This window comes from Lynx canadensis, chromosome B4 (assembly GCF_007474595.2).
Source record: "Lynx canadensis isolate LIC74 chromosome B4, mLynCan4.pri.v2, whole genome shotgun sequence".
NCBI classification, from domain to species: domain Eukaryota; kingdom Metazoa; phylum Chordata; class Mammalia; order Carnivora; family Felidae; genus Lynx; species Lynx canadensis.
In genome coordinates, this window is record NC_044309.1 from 70411022 (window position 1) to 70430171 (window position 19150).

Here is a 19150-nt window from a genome sequence, read left to right on the forward strand (position 1 = left end):
AGCGGTAGGCAGTCAGCAAGGTGTGTGATGAGGGCTCGTATCCATTGGTAGTTAAGAGTGAAAAGCAGGCCTCAAATGGTCAGCTTTTATAGACCCCTTTCTCTAGTTTGGTGAGATTAAATTGGAAGTAGGCATTTGTAATATTAATACCTAATTCCAATATATACCTATAGGATTTATTTCAACCTAACAGTAATTCTCAAGTTATATTATCCCCACTTTCTAGTAAGGACAAATGAGGAACAAAAGGTTAACTTATCCAAGTCTTATACCTAATAAGACGTAACCCAGATGGTTTGGCTTCACAGTTCATGCCTTAACCCATTACACAGTACTAGTTATGATAAACCAGTTTTGATAAACCCTACAAATTAGTTGACAGATACTTAATGAATACTTCTACTATGTGCCAGGCACAGTGCTAGGGGCCAGAGATGGAGGGGAACATGCAAATCCCTACCTTCCAAGAATTTACACTTCTATGGAAAAGACAATAATGCTATGCCTGGTGGTAGGAAAAACAAAGAAAATAAAGCTGGGAACTCTGGAAAGCAGTATGGAGTTTCCTCAAAAAGTTAAAGATAGAACTACCCTATGACCCAGCAATTGCACTACTAGGCATTTATCCACGGGATACAGGTGTGCTGTTTCGAAGGGACACATGCACCCCCATGTTTATAGCAGCACTATCAACAATAGCCAAAGTATGGAAAGAGCCCAAATGTCCATTGATGGATGAATGGATAAAGATGTGGTATATGTATGTATGTGTGTGTGTGTGTACACACACAAAATGGAGTATTACTCAGTGATCAAAAAGAATGAAATCTTGCCATTTGCAACTACATGGATGTAACTAGAGGGTATTATGCTAAGTGAAATTAGAGAAAGACAAATATCATGACTTCACTCATATATGGAATTTAAGATACAAAACAGATGAACATAGGGAAGGGAAGCATAAATATAAAAACAGGGAGGGGGACTTAAGGGACTCAGATACAGAGAACTGAGAGTTGCTGGAGGGGCTGTAGGTAGGGGGATGGACTAAATGGACAAGGGGCAGTAAGGAAGAGCCTTAATGAGTTGGGATGAGCACTGGGTATTATACATAGGGGATGGATCCTGGAATCTACTCCTGAAATTATTGCACTATATGCTAACCTGGATGTAAATTAGAAATAAGTTAAAGAAAAAAAACAAAGGCAGGGAGACAATCAGTGGGGTAAGGATGCACTTCAGGCTGAGGCTAAAACAAGGTAGCCTTAGAAAACCCTGGAAGGACACTCCAGAAGGAGCAGGGACTCAAAGGCCCAGAAATGGGGAAAAGCTTGGCAGGTCCAAGTGACAGAACAGGGAGGCTGAAGCCGTGCTAACCAAGGGCAAACTAGACAGCTGGACAGGCTGCACTTGTGCTTATCACATCTCAATACTCAAAAATATATTGGTCTAGGGGCGCCTGCATAGCTCAGTCAGTTGAGCATCTGACTTTGGCTCAGGTCATGATCTCATGGATCATGAGTTCAAGTCCTACGTTGGTCTCTGTGCTCACAGCTCAGAGCCTGGAGCCTGCTTCAGACTCCAACTCCATGCACGTGTGTGTGTGTGTGTGTGTGTGTCCCTCTCCTGCTCATGCACAGTCTCACATAAATTAAAATTTTAAAAATGGAATGGTCTGCATTTAAAATGTCATAATTTTTAAGGACACCGGGGTGGCTCAGTTGGTTAAGCATCAGACTATTGATTTTGGCTAAGGTCATAGTTCAGGAGATCAAGCTCCATGCTGATAGCCCAGAGCCTGCTTGGGATTCTCATTCTCTCTCTCTCTCTCTCTCTCTCTCTCTCTCTCTCTCTCTGCCCCTCCCCACTAGCTCAGGAGCACACATTTGCACTCTCAGAATAAACATTTTAAACAATCTAAAAACTTGGCAATTTTCCACTTAAGCAAATCCTGTGAAGAACAAATTCAAAGATCAGTTACTGAATCACGGATAGGATAAGCACAGTCTTGATGAATGAGGCCTCATTTCCAGTTCTTAGTTATAAATATGTTAGAGAATAACTGAAGCTATTGCTTTAAATCTCATTGTAAATAACCTTTAAATCACAATTTTAAATAATCCCTTAAAGCCATTTAAATGAGTATAGCAATTATAGTCATAAGTTTCTCTTCACACACAATTATTACTAGATCAACATCTCCTTAAAGATAAAGCCATTACTATGCTTACAGTTCCAAAAAATCTAAAACGTTGCTTAAGATGTAGCAGATACTCAATACATATCCATAGAAATGAACATTTTGTAAGAAACATGGTGAAGTACCTGGTTTTCTCCCCTTATTTTTCCCTCTAACATTAAGTTATGGTAGTTAGGGGACTTGTCATAAATTTACATGCTTTGGTTTTCTTTCAATGCTAACTGGTAAAATGTTTTGGCACTCAGTTACATAATAGGTTAGGATTACACTTTTTTAAAGGCTTAAAAGATAATCGAGTTCTCGTATTTTAATGTTGCAGCATAAACAATGTAGCTATATATTAAGAATTCATCTATTTCTTGGATATTCTAGTTGTCTATACACTAGCATATTTAATTCTACTAATTCCTGTTTTCCAGCGATAACTACAGATCACTTATTTTCAATATATACCAAAATTTCAGCTCCTTGCGCATTCCCAGAAAAACTTCAACTATGCTTATCAGGAACAAAGACACTATTTTTGAAACGTGAATAAATGGGCCCATGGAAAAATTGTTTTCTGTCTTTTTAAAAAAGCATGCTGAAGAAGGGAAATGTGATAGCATCTTGGTAAAAGATACAAATAGACATGAGGTGGCTTATTACATATCTAAATGCATCTACAAAACTACTTTGAATGCCAAACTACTGGGGAAAGCTATACTGAAGCTCTACCTTGGAAATTTTTTAATTTTTTTGGATCAAAATCTGACAATGGGGTTTTTCTAGCATAATGTTCCAATAACACCGCACGGGGTCAAGCTTATATTCCCACGTGAAAAGTGAAAATAGCTCTATCCAGAGTCCATCAGAACGTCCTTTTAAGTTGTACCAGAACACTGTAGCCTGGTAAGAATATTGCTTTTATAACTCAAAGGTTTTTCTCCAACAAAAACCTTATGTTTTAGGAATACTTAAAGAATCATTTGTCCTCACAGTAACTCCTCTGTATTTATCCATGAGGAACTTAAGTATGTTACTCCCATCATGTTTTCTATAACCCACCCCACTGCAGGGGACTTTCTGTTCAAGTAAAAATATTAGAGCTTTGCCTAAAGGCTTGTAAGGAAGCTTTTAAACTTGGAAAGGAACCTGGTAAGAAATTGGAAGACTTAAAACAGGTGGTTCATGGAATCCTATTTAGATCATGCCATATTTTTAGCAACCTGCCTGTCTGCAGAGGGGCATTGCAATTTGATTCATGAGAAATGCCAATCAAATTCCGAACACGTTCTTTTTATGACTATTAAAAGCAGCAAAACTAGTTTTCACTTGGGCAAGGGTTTCCCAGTTACTTGAGCAACGATCTTTTTACCAAGCTGTATTGAGAGGCATTAAGCAATTATGCATACAACTGGTTCCAATTTATTCTCATAGGTCAAAATTTTTATGTAGAGTATTTTTATATATGTAATTGTTTTTCCAAAATGTTCCTCCGTATTGTGCCATTTATACATACTTTTTTCCAGATACATGGCAAACACATGTACTGTAGCCACAACTAATAATGTACTCAGATTTCATTAAATAGTAAAAACCAGAATATAAACTGGACACTTTTCCAAAGTCAGTTATAGTTATCACATTAGCATTGGCAAGTACAGAACATTCAAACAAATTCCAATTGAGTAGGGCAATTAGAGCCTCTAAGAATTTTAGGAACCAATTGCTCTCAATGATTAAGAAAATTGAGTTTTAATTTTAGGGGTGGATCACTGGTAGTATTTTGGTCTTTGTGGTGGTAGTTTTTCATAAATTGGAGGAGAATCAGGTTAATGCTATTTATAAGAGAGCCAGAGGAGATGATCTGTGTTTACACTTACAGAAACTTAAGCAAGTCACTTCATATTGGACTCTCCATTCCACAACTTGTAGAATAGAAATAATTCTACCTAATTTCCTGAGAAAGGCAGTATTGTTAAAACATCAGTGATTTTGAGATGGATTTTGAAATAGGATAAAAAGTTCTCCACTAAAAACACAGATGTTGGGGCATCTGGGTGGCTCTGTCGATTAAGTGTCCGACCTCGATTCAGCTCATGGTCTCAGGGTTCAAGAGTTCCAACCCCACATGGGGCTCTCTGCTGTCAGCACAGAGACCACTTGGGATCCTCTGTTCCCCTCTCTGTCCCTGCCCACTCTCTCAAAAAACAAACTGCACACGCACGCACACATTACAGCCACCCTTTTCCCCCTAGGCAGAGCATAATTATGTAATAAAAGATCATGAAGATTAACTCAGATTTTTATTTTGAGCTACTCCATTGGATGCAGGTTTTTCTCCGTTACATTTCCTCATAACACCACTGATCATGCCTAGGAAACAGCATCATACATACACACACTTCAAATATGAAGAAAATCTAGTTGGCTCCAGTTGTCTAAAGTAGAAAATTCTAAGACTTTCAAGAGGAGTCCTTTCCTCTGGCAACGTTCATTACTCCCCATTCCACAAGGCAACTCCAGATCTCCAGTATAAAAGTGGGAGGAGGCAATAAAGAGAAAATGCATTGCCAATACTTCCTCTGAAAAGAGACCACACTCACCAATCCTTGCCCTTGAGGATCAAGAGGACGACGCCAGACTCACCCACCCAAGCCTTATATAGCCAAATGACCCTGGTGCAAGTGGTGTCCCAGCAACAACAAGGAATAAATTCTGTAGTATTTCTTGTGGGCACTGAGGATTTGTGAAATTCTAGGAACTCACAAGGGTAGAGAACAGTCAACATTTTGGGAGGTCTAGGGAGTTTTCAGGATAGCCTCTCTCAACTTCTAACTGGAATATCTGAAGACATAAAACCTAAAGGCATTATAACAATTAGAAACTTTAAGAAGTCATTCAGAATTGTTTTATAGATGTATGATGGAAATATCTTCATGACTGATTATGGAAATGTTTTAAGCCCATGCTACTTGAAAATATATGTAACATCTAGGACACATGCCATATACCTGCCCGACCATCTGTCATATTTACAGCATGTTTCTTATAGTCTAGTTTACAAATAACATATGTAGTTTTCAATTATTTAGGAAAACATATCATTTTTTCATTTATGTCTCCTGGTATAGTTTTCCCTAAAGTTTACGATTTATTATAGTTTGTTCTACTTTAGTACAGCTGGACTTTTATCAGTAAGGGAAAAATCCAATATTTTGCTTTTCCTTAGGAGATATTCTTGGCATTCACAGATTTAACGTGAATGCCTTTGGCAACGGTCATAGATAATTAACATGAAGTAATTACCAAAACTCAATCTGCCGTCTGAAGTCAGCTAAGTTGTGTGTGTTTTTTTTTTTTTTTTATGTACCAAACTGTCAGAGAAACCACGAGCCTGGACTAAAGAAGCCCCGATTGCTTTAGTTGTAACATAAACCATAGCCCCTCAATTACCTCAGCATTCCTAAAACCTGCCCCAACCCCCATCTCCACCCCCCAGACAGCATCCTCCCAGAATCTTAGATGTGGCCATGAAGCGAAGGGCAAGACCCGCCCAGAGAACAGAACCAGGGGTCTTGGTGACTTGGCTGTCCAGAAAGAGGAATCCAAGGTGATTAAAGAGCTCTCCTGCCAAGGTAGCAAGGCTCCACAATCCCTCCTCAGAAGTTGTCCAAAATGGCTATAAATCAGGTTTCTTTTTTCCCTGTAGGAAGTTTAAGATTAGGGTCACAGTCATGCTGCATATTGGGTTGGGGATGAAGACCGTGCCCCCAACAGGTGGTCTCCTTGTAGATGAGAGAGGTAGGCTTGCTGTGCAGGAAGAAAAAGACAAGTGGATATTTGGCCAAAAGAAGGGCAGCCCGTGGCCAAGATTGGCGGTGACAACTAGCATATATTCTATCCTCCTCCTTGTCCTATCACTGCCCCTCATTTCCCAGACCTTTTCATCTACGTCAAGTCAGGCATTAGCACAATGTCAATGGTAGTGTGTCACTTTGGGACTAAGGCAGTCAAGAGCCAGTAGGTCTTCATGCTGTTACTACGCTGATACAGCATTTATGTAGCTCATGAATATTTGAAGAAGTTTAACACTCTTGTACTGACATTACTACCAATATCTAACAGTGGCTAGTATGTAATAAACACCTTCCTGGATAGCTTAAGTATATTTTATGGAAAACAGGAAGTACAAGCAAAACAGAAATAAAGCCTCCTGTAACAAGAGTGCAATATAAACCCACATGAAAAACACAACTTAGTTATCTTCTAACCTATGCACAACTTTTTAAAGTATGTTCAAGTACTTCAACAAATTGCTAAAAATTTCCTTGCATTTAGAACTGATGTAATGAACTAGTGTAATTACTTTGCACATGTTAAAAGCTGCTTTAGCTCTTTCACCTGAGCATTTCTGTGTTCTCCATTGGGTGCTACCATCATCATCCCTGCACTGAAAGTCTACAGAAGAGTCAGTAGCTACAATTCGATATAGGATACATAAGGAGGAATCCAGTAGCGGAACAAAGGCAGGCCTGGTCAGCTTGGTCTAGAGAAAATCAGGGAAAAGGCTTAAAACTGATCTGAAGGATGATGAGTTTAAGAGAAAGAACATTCTAGACCAAGAGTAAATTCAAGTTCAACTATTATAAACCTATTCTAGAACCAAACACCTGTTTCTAGAGTAATTATCTCTTCCTTGCCACCTATTCTGTCATTAGCTTTCTTGGTTAATGGTTACAGGATCATGCAGTCATTTAAGTCATCAAAATCATTTTGGTCTTTTAGGGTGCAAAATTCAAATGTGTCCCCTTATAAGGCTGTTCAACTTCAACACTAACATTTTGATGGTTTGTGAAGGGGGTTGTTCTATGCATTGGGAGAAGTTTTGCCATATCACTGTCCTCTGGCCACAAAATACTAATAGCTTTCCCTATACCACCCTCCCCCACAACCGTAACAGCAAAAATGGTCTCCAAACATCACCAAAGATCACACGAGAGAAAAATGTCCCCACTTACGTGATTAAGATAAAGCTTCTGAACAGCAAAGAAATCAATCAAGAAAACTGAAAGGCAACCAATGGAATGGGAGAAGAGATTTGCAAATGACCTATCAGATCAAGAGTTAGTATCCAAAATCTATAAAGAACTCCCCAAACTTTACATCCGAACAAAGAACCCAGTTATTTGGATTATTGGGCAGTTATTGGATTATTGGAAATGGGCAGATGGGAATAAACATTTTTCCAAAGACATCCAAATGGCTAATGGACACATGAAAAGATGCTCATCAGGGAAATACAAATCAAAACTACTTTGAGATACCATCTCACACCGCTCAGAGTAGCTAAAATTAACAACTCAGGAAAGAACAGATGTTGACGAGGATGTGGAGAAACGGGAACCCTCTTGCACGGTTGGTGGGAATGCAAACTGGTGCAGCCACTCTGGAAAATGGTGCGGAGGTTCTCAAAAAATTAAAAACAAAATTACCCTACAACCCAGCAATAGCACTGCTCGAATTTATCCAAAGGATACAGGAGTGCTGATTCATGTTTTCACAGTGCTATCAATAGCAAAATTATGGAAAGAGCCCAAGAGTCCATCAACTGATGAAGGGATAAAGAAGATGTGGACACACACAAAAACTACTTGCCAATGAAAATGAAATCTTGCCATTTCCAGCAACGTGGATGGAACTGGAGAATATTATGCTAAGTGAAAGAAGTCAGAGAAAGAAGTTTCTCAACTTCCACACAGGAGTGAAAACATAACAGAAGACCATGAAGGAAAAGAAAAAAAATGTTACAGAGGAAAGCAAACCATAAGAGACTCTTAAATACAGAAAACAAACTGAGGGTGGAGGGATGAGCACTGGGTGCTGTATCTAAGTGATGAATCATGGGAATCTATTCCCGAAGCCAAGACTACACTGTATACACTGTAAGCTAGCTAACTTGACAGTTTTATAAGAATTAAAAGCAAGCCTGACCTCAGTTGAGAACCACTAGTCTACATTAGCATACCTCACACAGGCACCTACTCTTTCCCTTCATTGCTGCAACCACATTAAGTGACTTTTCTTCCCCTCCCATAGACTGCAAGAGTGGTCCTTTCAGCGACTCACTACCATCCCTGGTACCCTGCACAGCGTTGCATAAGGAGAAGACCCTCCCAACACATCAACCCCCCCCCCCCACCACAGCTCAAGCCTCATGCTTTCACAAGTCCACGCTTTAATGTGATGTCTCCCTTAGCCTCATCTCCCAATCCACCCTATTTTCCAGCTGCACAGGGCCAGGAGCTGCCCTTGAATTTCCAGATCCACATGGAGTTATCCCTCTTAAAGTCCAGTGGAGAGGCCTTTTCCAGCACAGGTCTCCATGCTCTTACTCCTTTCTCCAAGTTCACACAGTACACGTCCTGCACTCCTCTCAACAGGATCAGACTTTGGGTTTGTGTGCCTGGTGGCAGTACAGGATGGCCCTGAACATGCAAAGCATAACTGGCCAAGGGTCCCAGCCACTAGCTTTTGAAATCCATCCTAGTTTGCAACCCAGCCATCTCTCAAGTGATGCTCCCATTCAGTAACTGAGTGCGGCAAGGATACTGAGGGTATACCCCTCCTTAGGGGGCATGGGACTCCTCTTTCAGCCCATTTCGGCTTGAGGCAAGCTTCACCGAATCTTGCTTAGATTCCCCAGTAGCCTTGGATGCTTCTACCTAACATTCTCCTCTTCCATTTCAGAGTTCCTTATTTTCTCTAACATAGGCACTTCCCCTACACAAAATGCTTAGTCACACAATCCCGTCTTGTCACCCACTTCTTGGAGGACCAAAACTAACAGAATATTCACATAAGAGATATAAGAAATTCTCCCTGTTAGAGTATTTGATGGAGTATTTGAATAACTGAGAGGTCCTTATGAATTTTATATATAGTGCTTGACACACCACAGAATGGTTATGAAAAACTTCAAATAAGTACACAGCACCACTGCAAGTTACTGTAGGAGAACACCGTAGAAGCCAGATGCAGGGTCTGGTTTTAGGACATCTGGAAACAGTTTCTTTCAACCAAGATGACTGCATTGCTTCAAATCCCACCAAGAAATAGTGAAGCTAACAGTCTAGGCAGTCAGGTTAGTCCCCGAGGGCCTTGGGAAGAAGGGAACCCACTGGGTAATAGAGGACTAGTCGTCCCAGGGGCTGGTAGGAAAAGCCTGGATGTAATTTACATGTGCCATCCTGACCAGTATACACCAAAAGTTCAGCTTAGTAAATACTGATCTCTACTTTGGCAACATTATGAGAAGATAGAGAATAGGACCATAAGAGCAAGGCTTAGAGTTGAAAATAGGAGTATTAAGGCCTGGTAACTGTACATTCTGTGACAGTTCATCAATGGACTAAAGTTACAGAAAAGCACAAGTGACACACACATGAAAAAGACTTCTGGCAGACCCTGTGCTGATTCTTGGGTCCCCAACAGTTAAAACTAAAGAGCACCTGGATGGCTCGCTCAGTTGAGCGTCTCTTGATTTTGCCTCAGGTCATTTTCCCAGGATCATGGGATCAAGCCTGCAGTGGAGCTCCATGGGGAGTGCAGAGCCTCCTTGGGAACCTGTCTCTGCCCCTCCCCTGCTCGTACCCTCCCTCTCAAAATAAAAAAAAAAGCCACTAAGTACTAGCTCAGGCTCAGAGATTTAGTGAAAGACAAATATGAAGACTTCTGAATAATGGGGAAAAAATTAACCACATACGAATTAAAGTTCACCTGTTTGGGGTTAATCCAACACTAGCAGTCCACTAAATGGGATTCATGCTGAGGTGTCAATTTTTTGTAAGCAGCTCCACATAGAGAGATATTTTGGAAACACTTTGGTTTTCATCTCCTTCCTCAATAGTCACCTTTGAAAGGGTAGAGGCTACCTCAAGTAAGAAGATGGAAGGAGAACCAGTCAACTAAACAAGATGTGGAAGGGAACTTCGCAGATTTCTTCACCCAGGAGGGTGACTGGAGGCCAAAGAAACAGATGGAAAGATGTGCATGTGCCAACTTCTCCACGGAGGATGAAGATCCTAGAGACAAAGGCATGTTAGTTTAAGGGGACTACCAAAAGTAGAGTTTCAGCAGGTTAAGCGGGATTCAGGGAAGAGACCCTCCAAAAGGGATCCCTCCTCCACATGCCCTTCACAGTTAGGGATGTAGCAGAATTTAGCAAAGGGAAGAACTAAGTCTGCCTTGAATTTCAAATACCATGGAGGACTTCAGACCCTTAGAGGAGTCTGGAAGATCAACAGCATCACCAAACCACGTTACATAGGGAAGGTACAGCAGCAGAAGCAAAGTGATAAGGGCTGGACGATGCAGTAGTCAGACACAGAATAAGGGCTACAGCCACAGCTCACAGGAATACACAGCAGCAGTGAGAGCCCAGGAGGGGAGTCCATTAGACTTGACTGAGCAGAGGCAGCCCCAAGTTCTCAGATCTCGAATTACACTGATGGTACAAGAGGCAAAACAACTAAGGCACAGAGGAACTAGAAGTCCATCTCTCCACCTTCCTCCCAAACAATGATCTCAGAATGAACACTTTAAGGCCCTGTATGGGGTCCATTTTTGTCAGTCCATGTATGTTTGAGTCTAGCAATGTAAACACAATACACATTAGCAATAAAGTGAGGAAATCAGATACTCATTTCAAGATATTTGAGGAAAGTACAATTTCCATTTATAATTAAAAGCAAACTTAAAGCAACAAAAACAAACCAGAAAAAGAACTTAAGACTAGCTCTAACAACAATCCTTCAGTAAATTTCAACCTCAGTGGTTAATGGACAAGTCAAAGCTAGATCACAGTCACATACAAAGACCAGTCAGGAAGCAAGAAGGAGCAGAGCCAGAAGATTAGTATTAATTTCGCAGTCATTGTATCAAAGTTGATCTTTAAACAATTCAACTGGTCCAGGTTACGGGTACCACAATTTTATTCAAGTCTAAAGACTCATCTGAGACTATGAAGAACTGGTTATAGTGACAAACGGACTATGGAACCTACCAGGAGTTCAGTTATTTGACACCATTAACCTAAAGGAAGTTAATGATGGAGTTGGGGTAGAAAGATCTACGGGTAGTACGTATATGGCTAATATAGGCTCCAGTGGAAATACCAAAAACTGACAAATGTCACTTCTCTTAGTAACTTGGACTTTCAGTAATTGGATCATGACCAATTAAAAGATTCTTAGCTGTTATTTGCTCCATCACTCGAAGTTCTTGCTCTACCATGACTGATGTCCTCAATGCAGCCTTATAAAAATTAAAACACTTACATAGGTATACAGTTTTTAAAAAGTCTGAGACTACCAATACATTTTCAAAAGCAAAGTAAATATACAGAAGTCAGAACTTAGACAACTATATCCAAATTGGCATAGTTACAGGCGAGGATAACTCTAGTCAAGACCTAAAAACATTTCCAACTGTTTGATTTCAAAAAGGGGAAATTGAATAATAATTTGAACTACACGAGCATTATGAATCAACATGAACAGAAACATCACTCCTAATAATGTTTCCCATCTGGAATGTTTTTCCATGCCATGAAATACTCAATCAAGAAAACATTAACCATGACAAATTGTGGTAGTAAATCTAGAATTTTCCAGACTAGTTACACATTGAGAGGTTCTAGGAAGGAATATTTTTCTTTCCTTTGATATATAGGTGGCTGTGTAAATATTACTGTGTTTCTGCCATTCTGATGTTTCAAGCTTTCTATTTAGATACAGCAGAAAAGGAAATTGTTCAAGACGTACCATGTAAACACAGGCCAAAGTAACATGAAAAAGAGCAAGTAGATCTTCCAAAATTTACTTGGTCAAGACCAATACTCACACCCAGGAAGACATCTTAGGTCAATTAACCTGAGAGGAAGCATTACATGTGAATGCTAGAATCCAGTAACTAAATTCCTAGTTGTTTCTTCTTGAACTTGTCTTTCATCAGAGTTAATGAAGTCGGTTTATTTTAACTATTGAAACCTGGAGTTTCAAAAACTTGGACAGGAAAGTGTTAGACCTATTTTCACTAACCCCTGATAATTCATTTTGATCATAGGTAGAACCACAGACATTGTGACTTTGTTACCAATAAAAGGATACCTTTGTATCAGTTATGGAGCTATCCAGTTTATACTTCTTGCCACTACAGTAGTGAATAGACCCCGCCCCAATAAGATTGCTGGGTTGATCAAGTATTTATTATGAAACCATAAATTGTAACATTTTGACTACTGTTAGTATTTAAAAAGGAAGCTAATTAACGTTTTACACATTTAAAGTTATTCTCAGAAAAGGTCCTGCTAAAGAAGTTCATCGTTGGGAGTGGAGGGGTTAGGACCTCTGCCTTCAAGGGAGAGGAACACAAAGAACCCATTATTTTTATTTCCTCCCTCCACAATAAGGTTTTTTCTTTTACACAAAAATCTTACTCCCGTCACTCTAATGATCATTTCTCATTTACTGGCACCAGGTCTCTGTAGATACCCTATCAAATATGGTGCAATTTAGACACCGGCAGATTCAGCCTCTATGGACACCCCCATACTATCAAAAAAAAAAAAAAAAGCCAACTTTTCGAGTTCTTTTCATTTTACATATATTCGTTTTCATTTCCTTCTAATTTCAAGGAGATTTAAGTAAATTCAGGGGAGTCAGCTTCATTAAGTGGTCCGGAGTTCGTGTGTCTGAGTGGGATCACCTGCCCTGTTGGAAGAGACATTTCACATGTGGCACAGGCCCCATAGGTCCACTCCCTGACTCACTAGCTCAACATCTGACACTTCAGGAGTCGCCCACCTTTGCGGAAAGGGTCAGTTTTTGCCCAGCAGGTAGAGACTACAGATCTTCCAAATGCCTCTCCCCCATGGCAGGAAGGGGTGGCCTCAGCTAGGGTTCATCTGGGTGTTAATACCTCTGCTAACCCACTCTGACCTCTCAGGTCACCATCGATTCGGGGAAAACCCAATGACGACTGACTCTCTGAACACAGCCCTTACCTGGGTCCCCAGAAAAATACCAAGGGGCCAGAGGGCACTTACCAGGCCTCCACAGAGGCTGAAGACCGCCGTGTGATCCGCCCGAGCATTGACCTGGCCTCGATAGAAGCAGTGGCGTAGATCTGGGGCCACCACGCTGCGCTCCTCGGCCCCGCGCGCGGGGGCTCCCAGGTGCACCTCGGTGTAGCCAGCGGCCAGGAAGGCCGCGTCCGCGCTCAGGTTCAGCTGGAAGAGCTGCCCGTAGGCGCTGATTCGGTAGTGGGTCCTGAATGGCGGGGGCTCCAGGGCCTCCGAGCTGCGCTTCCTCCGGCTGAAGTGGTGGCTCTGAGGGAACACTTCTCCAAACTCATTGACCCGCGCGGGGGTCACCACTTCGTAGGAGGCCAGCGTCCTTACCAGGGCTTCTACAACCACAGAAATATGGGCCCTGAGCCCCCGCGCGTTACCAACGTCCCAACCCCAGACTTGAACCAAACGCCCCAGGTCCAGATACACCAGGGGCACGACAAACGCACACACGCTGGCGAGCGCGCGCGCACACACGAACACACGTGCTCCGCTTTCCCACACCCCCGACTCGCTCCAACCTTCCCAAGCAAAGACCCTGACACGCCCGGCCCTGCACAACCCGCTCCTTCTCCTATCCCTCTTGGCTTCCCAACAGCCCACTGGTGCCCTGCGGGCGCACGCGCCTATCTGCCCCCAAGCGCCCCCACCGCGTGGACCCGGGAGGGACACGGTGCCCGGCGCGCACAATTCCTCGAAACCCGGGGCAGCCGCAACCTCGCAGGATACTTGGGGCTGGCTGATCCGGGAGCCCCGCGAGCCCCTGCAGGACCACGATCCTCACAACGGGGCTGGGCCACCCACCCCCCCTCGCCCCCACCCCGCTGCTGAAGGCGCCCGGCGGTGACCTTACCTTGCCTGGGGTGCAAGTGAATTTCCCAAGATCTGGTGATGAACAGTGAGAGCTGGTAGAGCAGCCCCGTCAGCCACTTGGCCACCCGCATGGTTCCACCCGGGGGATCCCAACCGGGGAGGCCAACCCGAGCCGCCGGCCGCCCAGCCCGGCTTCCCCGCGCTCCGCAGCCTCTCCTCCCTCTCGCCCGCCGTGCTCTGCGCCGGCCGCCGCGGCGCCTTCAGCAGCCTCCGGAGCAGCAGTCCCGGCCCCGGGCCGGACCGTCTCGCCACACCGCCAGCCTCCGCTCCCTGAGCCGCTGCTTCATCGCACTGCAGCCCCACAGCTCCCGGCTCGCTCTCGGCAGCCTCGCTCCGCTCCCTGAGCCCGCACTGCCCTCAGACGCCTTCTCCCTGGGTCCAGATCCACGCGAGGAAGCGAGACGACCTAGCAGGAACGGTGCCAATATAGCCACCCCGGGCCGGGCGAACGCGGGGGAGAGCCCGCCTCCACGGGCAGGGCCGGGCCAATCAGCAGGAGGCGCGGCCGGTGCTCTCCCTCCCGCGTGCAGCCCGCCCCCAACTCCCAGCCGCGCCCGGAGTGCGGTCCCAGGGGGCTCCGGCGCCGGGAGAGCAACGTGGTGTGGAGCCCGAGGGCCAGCTGGACAACGTCCCGGTACCTGTAACACCCAACACCGATGCAAGCTGTGCGGCCGAGGTCCAGAAAGGTGATAGGTGTGTGAGGGTTTTTAGTTCTTACAGTGAAATGAAAAGCATCAGTTGGAAAATTTCTGTTATTTAGGTTTCAGGGTAATTTTAGGCTTCTCAAGCAAGACAAAATAAGTTACAGCGGGAAGTTCCTGAAGGCAAGGGATTCTTCCAATGAAGCTTAATGACCTGCCTTGATTGGCAAGGGCCCCTGTGTGCTCTGGGAATTTAAGAGCATTGTAGGTGCAAAGGGGAAGGCGAGGTTGCAATAAGCAAGCACTGCTGGGTGTGAATTTCTGGGAGTTGTCTAAGGAAATGCTAAATGAATCGCTCAGTCTCCACAGTTCCTGTAGTTGTCATTTTTTTCTTTTAATATTCATTTTTGTACTTAATTTTGTATAAAGAGCTCCTCAAATTATAGAAACGTCAAGCCCCACAAAACTTGTATCTGCCCCTGCCATTGTAGCTGCCTGTCATTTTATGAGACTTCCTGCTGGTAGTTTCACAATATTAATTGGCCCTCCCTGTATGATACCCAAATGACCCCATGTATCCCTACTCATTTTCCTCAACCATTACTGTAGCAGTGGATCCAGGTGTGTTGCCTCGTGTCTCAAATTCTATAAACCTCAGCAGCAGCAGAAAGAATTGTCATTTCAGAACTACTCTCTCATTTCTCAAATCCACCTGTTTGATCTGCAGATTCTTTATTGCTTCTTGCTGTAACCAGTATGAAAACGAGAGAGGAGGAAGTCATCAGATTGTCTTGAAATCCAACCAAGGGGGAGAAAGAATGTGAGAGAAAAAGGGAAGGAATATATGGGTACATCTTCCCAAACACAAAGGAATACCCTTTCAGTTTAATTCCTGGCCGCCCTTCTTCCCTGAGCTCTCAACAACAAAAATTCTGTTGACTTTGAATTGACCTCTCCTGGCATGCCTCCTTACTTTTATACCATACACTTGGTCCATCTGTTGTTCACCGCTAATGTGAGCCAATCTTGTTTGAGGAAGGAGAGTTTAATTTTACTTTTACCAAGGAAAATACCCAGCTGGGTGATGGTAATTCTTACACAATCAATCCCCTTTCTTTTGTGCCTCTTCCTCCCAAATGTCATTTCATTCATCACAGAGTTACAGACATCTAATTTTTCCCCCTTAAGTTAAGCACACTGTTACTCTAAACAAAACAAACCCACCTGTCCTATTACCCACACCTGTCTATTTAGAGGTTACCTTCAGTACATTGTAATTTAGAGTCATTTTAATTACATTGCAGTTCTAAATGTATCTTTACATCAGGAGCCATGCCTTCCCTCATACAATAACAGAAAATAGAACTGCACCTGTTTCATTGGCTATCTGCTAATGAAGGCAAAATAAATATTTCATTTCTATCACTGAATTTTTGCCACTCAAAGTAGTTTTCTCAGTGGAGTATGTGATTTTCAGCCTGTTCTAATGTTTTGGAAATGTTATTTTAAGAATAGGCCTATTTTATCTTTTATTAAAGAAATGGGAAGTTGTTTGGGATGTTTATTCTATGCTATTATAATCTTTACCATATTCAGTAAAGAGCATTATTTCCCACATCTTCTAGAAGATAAATGTTACATTTCCATTCAGTATCTATGTAACTAAGCTGAGTTTCCTTAAATCCTTTCTGGCTTCAATGCCTTCTCATTATATTAGGCTCAACTGTTACGATATTCACATTGTCTCTCTTCCTTTCTCTGTCTCTGCCAATGAAAATGCCATGAGTAAACTAATCTATGCCATTTCAATCAATTTCCTCATATTGATCATTACAGCTACCACTTAGGGAATTGCTCTGACATAAGCATTATACAAGGGACTTTAGAAAAATTACCTCATTTAATTTATGCATTCTCCCCATGGAATTCAGAACTTACCCAGATCACATATCAAGTTAGACTCAAATATCTTTGGTTTCAAATTCCATACTTTTTATAAGAAAATTGTACTCTTTATAACAGCTCCAATCTGATGTAGTACAGTTGTAACCAGCAACAACTCAGAAAATGAAAGCCATAGTTATAGTACATGTAATTGTATTTGATTCATAATTTTGACAATCATCATTATAACTATAAGCTATGTTATGAGGTTGGCACAGTGTAGAGAAAATATTTTCAGTCTTCCAAAGCAGGAATAGGCTCACTATACTCAAGATAGACTTTGTTTTTATAGTCCTAATTCCACCATAACCAGCTGTTTAAAGTTCAACAATTTACCGAAACTCTATAAGCCAATTGTATTGGACAAAATGTGCTCAATGCATGTTCATGTGGATTACAATTTTTATTACAATATAACATGAGACTGATGTTTGTACCGAAAGGAACAACTGTTTGAATAGAGACTGCTTTTCTAATATTAGTAGGTAGGAAGTAGGGTGATCAATCTTTACAGTGTAACTGAGACTAGGGAGTTTCCTGAGATGCAAGACTTTCGGTGCTAAAACTTGGGGAGTCCTGGGCAAACTGGGATGAAATGGTCATTAAGTTCAGGATTTCTCAACTGAGGCAGTATTGACTTTGGGGGCCAGGCGAGTCTTTGTTATAGGGGGAGGGGAGCTGCCCTACTTGATATAGAATGTTTAGCAGCATCCCTGGCCTCTACTCACTCGGTGCCAGTAGTACCCCACCCCTGTTGTGACAACCAAAAATATTTCTGGACATTTGCAAATGTCCCCTGGGAGCAAAACTGGCCCAGTTGAAAACCACTGGCCTAACGGGGGGATAAAATTGGAAAATGATAAATGCGAAGAAGTGGGTTTGGCAGGAGACCCCACAGATGCCGCTCCATTCTTAATTACAAATGGCCAATTGTAAGTAGAAACATTATATTGTAGCAGGTGTGGGAGATTATCCATCATTCTAGTTAAAACAGTACAAGCTATGGTCATTGTGTTAATTCTTAAAGCACTGTTATTTCCAGGTGTGCAGAGAATCGATCTCTTCCGCCCAAGCAATTATTACACTCTGTTCAGATTGTAAGGGTTATGTGGGGAGGGGACTATCAACAGGCTCTTTGAGGCAGTATCCCCAGCACCAAATGTTGTGTCCTCTTGGAATAGAAAAAAAGTAAATATTCATTATATAAACAAATAGTAATATTAACATTTATATAACCTGGAAGAATAGGCAAATTACCAATCTTACCTTTTCTTTGCTTTTAATGAGGGTATTTACACCATTTAAATTTAATATAATACTTAATATATTTATATTCAAGTCCATCATCTTGTTTTCTATTTGTCCTACTCTTTTTTATTTTCTGCCTTCTTTTGGATTAACTAAATGGATTAACATCCCATTCAATCTGTGTTAGCTATAACTTTTTCCTTACTTAGGCAGTTACCCTAGAATTTATAGTCTACATCTTTAATATATCTCTGACTGGCTTCAAGTATAGTATGCAAATTCAATTTCATCCCTCCCAACCTTTGTGCTGTTGCTATCATCATACATTCAACTTTTGCATATGTTGCAATTCCCACTTTGCATTCATGCTATTTTTATTTAAACAGCTATTTCATCTGCTATCATTTTTGTTCTGTCTGAAAGGCTTTCTTTAACGTTTCTGATAGCACACACTCTACTTGTGATGAGTTCTTTTTTTTTTTCAAGTTTTTTTTTTTTTTTAAGTTTATTTATTTTTGACAAAGACAGAGTGTGAGCCTGAGCTGGGGAGGGGCAGAGAGAGAGAGACACACAGAATCCGAAGGAGGCTCCAGGCTCCAGGCTCCAAACTGTCAGCACAGAGCGCGACGCGGGGCTCGAACTCACAAACCGAGATCATGACCTCGGCGGAACTCAGACGCTTAACCAACTGAGCCACCCAGGCGCCTCTCAAGTTTATTTTTGAGGCCTGTTTTTTCCCGGGTATAGAATTCTAGGTTGGGAGGATTTGCCCCCCACCCCTTTTATTTCTCAAAAACTGTTGATCAATTGTCTTCTTGCATTTTTTAATAACAAAAAAAAAAGTCCTTATCCTCCATACATCAGGTATCTTTTTGTTGTATATGCTTTTAAGATTTTCTTCTGTATTGCTAGTTTCATTCAATTTATTTACAGTGTACCTTGATGTGATTTTTTTTTCATGTTTCTTAGGCTTGGAGTCCATTGAGTTTTGGGAGACTATGAGTTTATTATTTTCATCAAATTTGTAAAATCTGTGGTTGTTACTTTGTCAAATATAATTTTTTGTTCCCTCTCTGTTCCTTCAAGGACTGCAGTTATGCATATATGAGAATGCACACAGTTGTCCCACAG

General features: G+C 42.1%; 1 protein-coding gene across 1 annotated transcript in view; it reads right to left on the reverse strand.

The window, feature by feature from the left end:
• Positions 1 to 14312, reverse strand: part of ADAMTS20 (ADAM metallopeptidase with thrombospondin type 1 motif 20) — a 177954-nt gene extending 163642 nt beyond the window's left edge. Inside the window, exons 1-2 of the mRNA XM_030322578.1 lie at positions 14167 to 14312; positions 13290 to 13651 (exon numbers count right to left, since the gene is read on the reverse strand). Of these exons, the coding sequence (XP_030178438.1) occupies positions 13290 to 13651; positions 14167 to 14257 (453 nt within the window). The 5' untranslated portion in view covers positions 14258 to 14312. The remainder of the gene's footprint in view (positions 1 to 13289; positions 13652 to 14166) is intronic.
• Positions 14313 to 19150: the final 4838 nt, after the last annotated feature.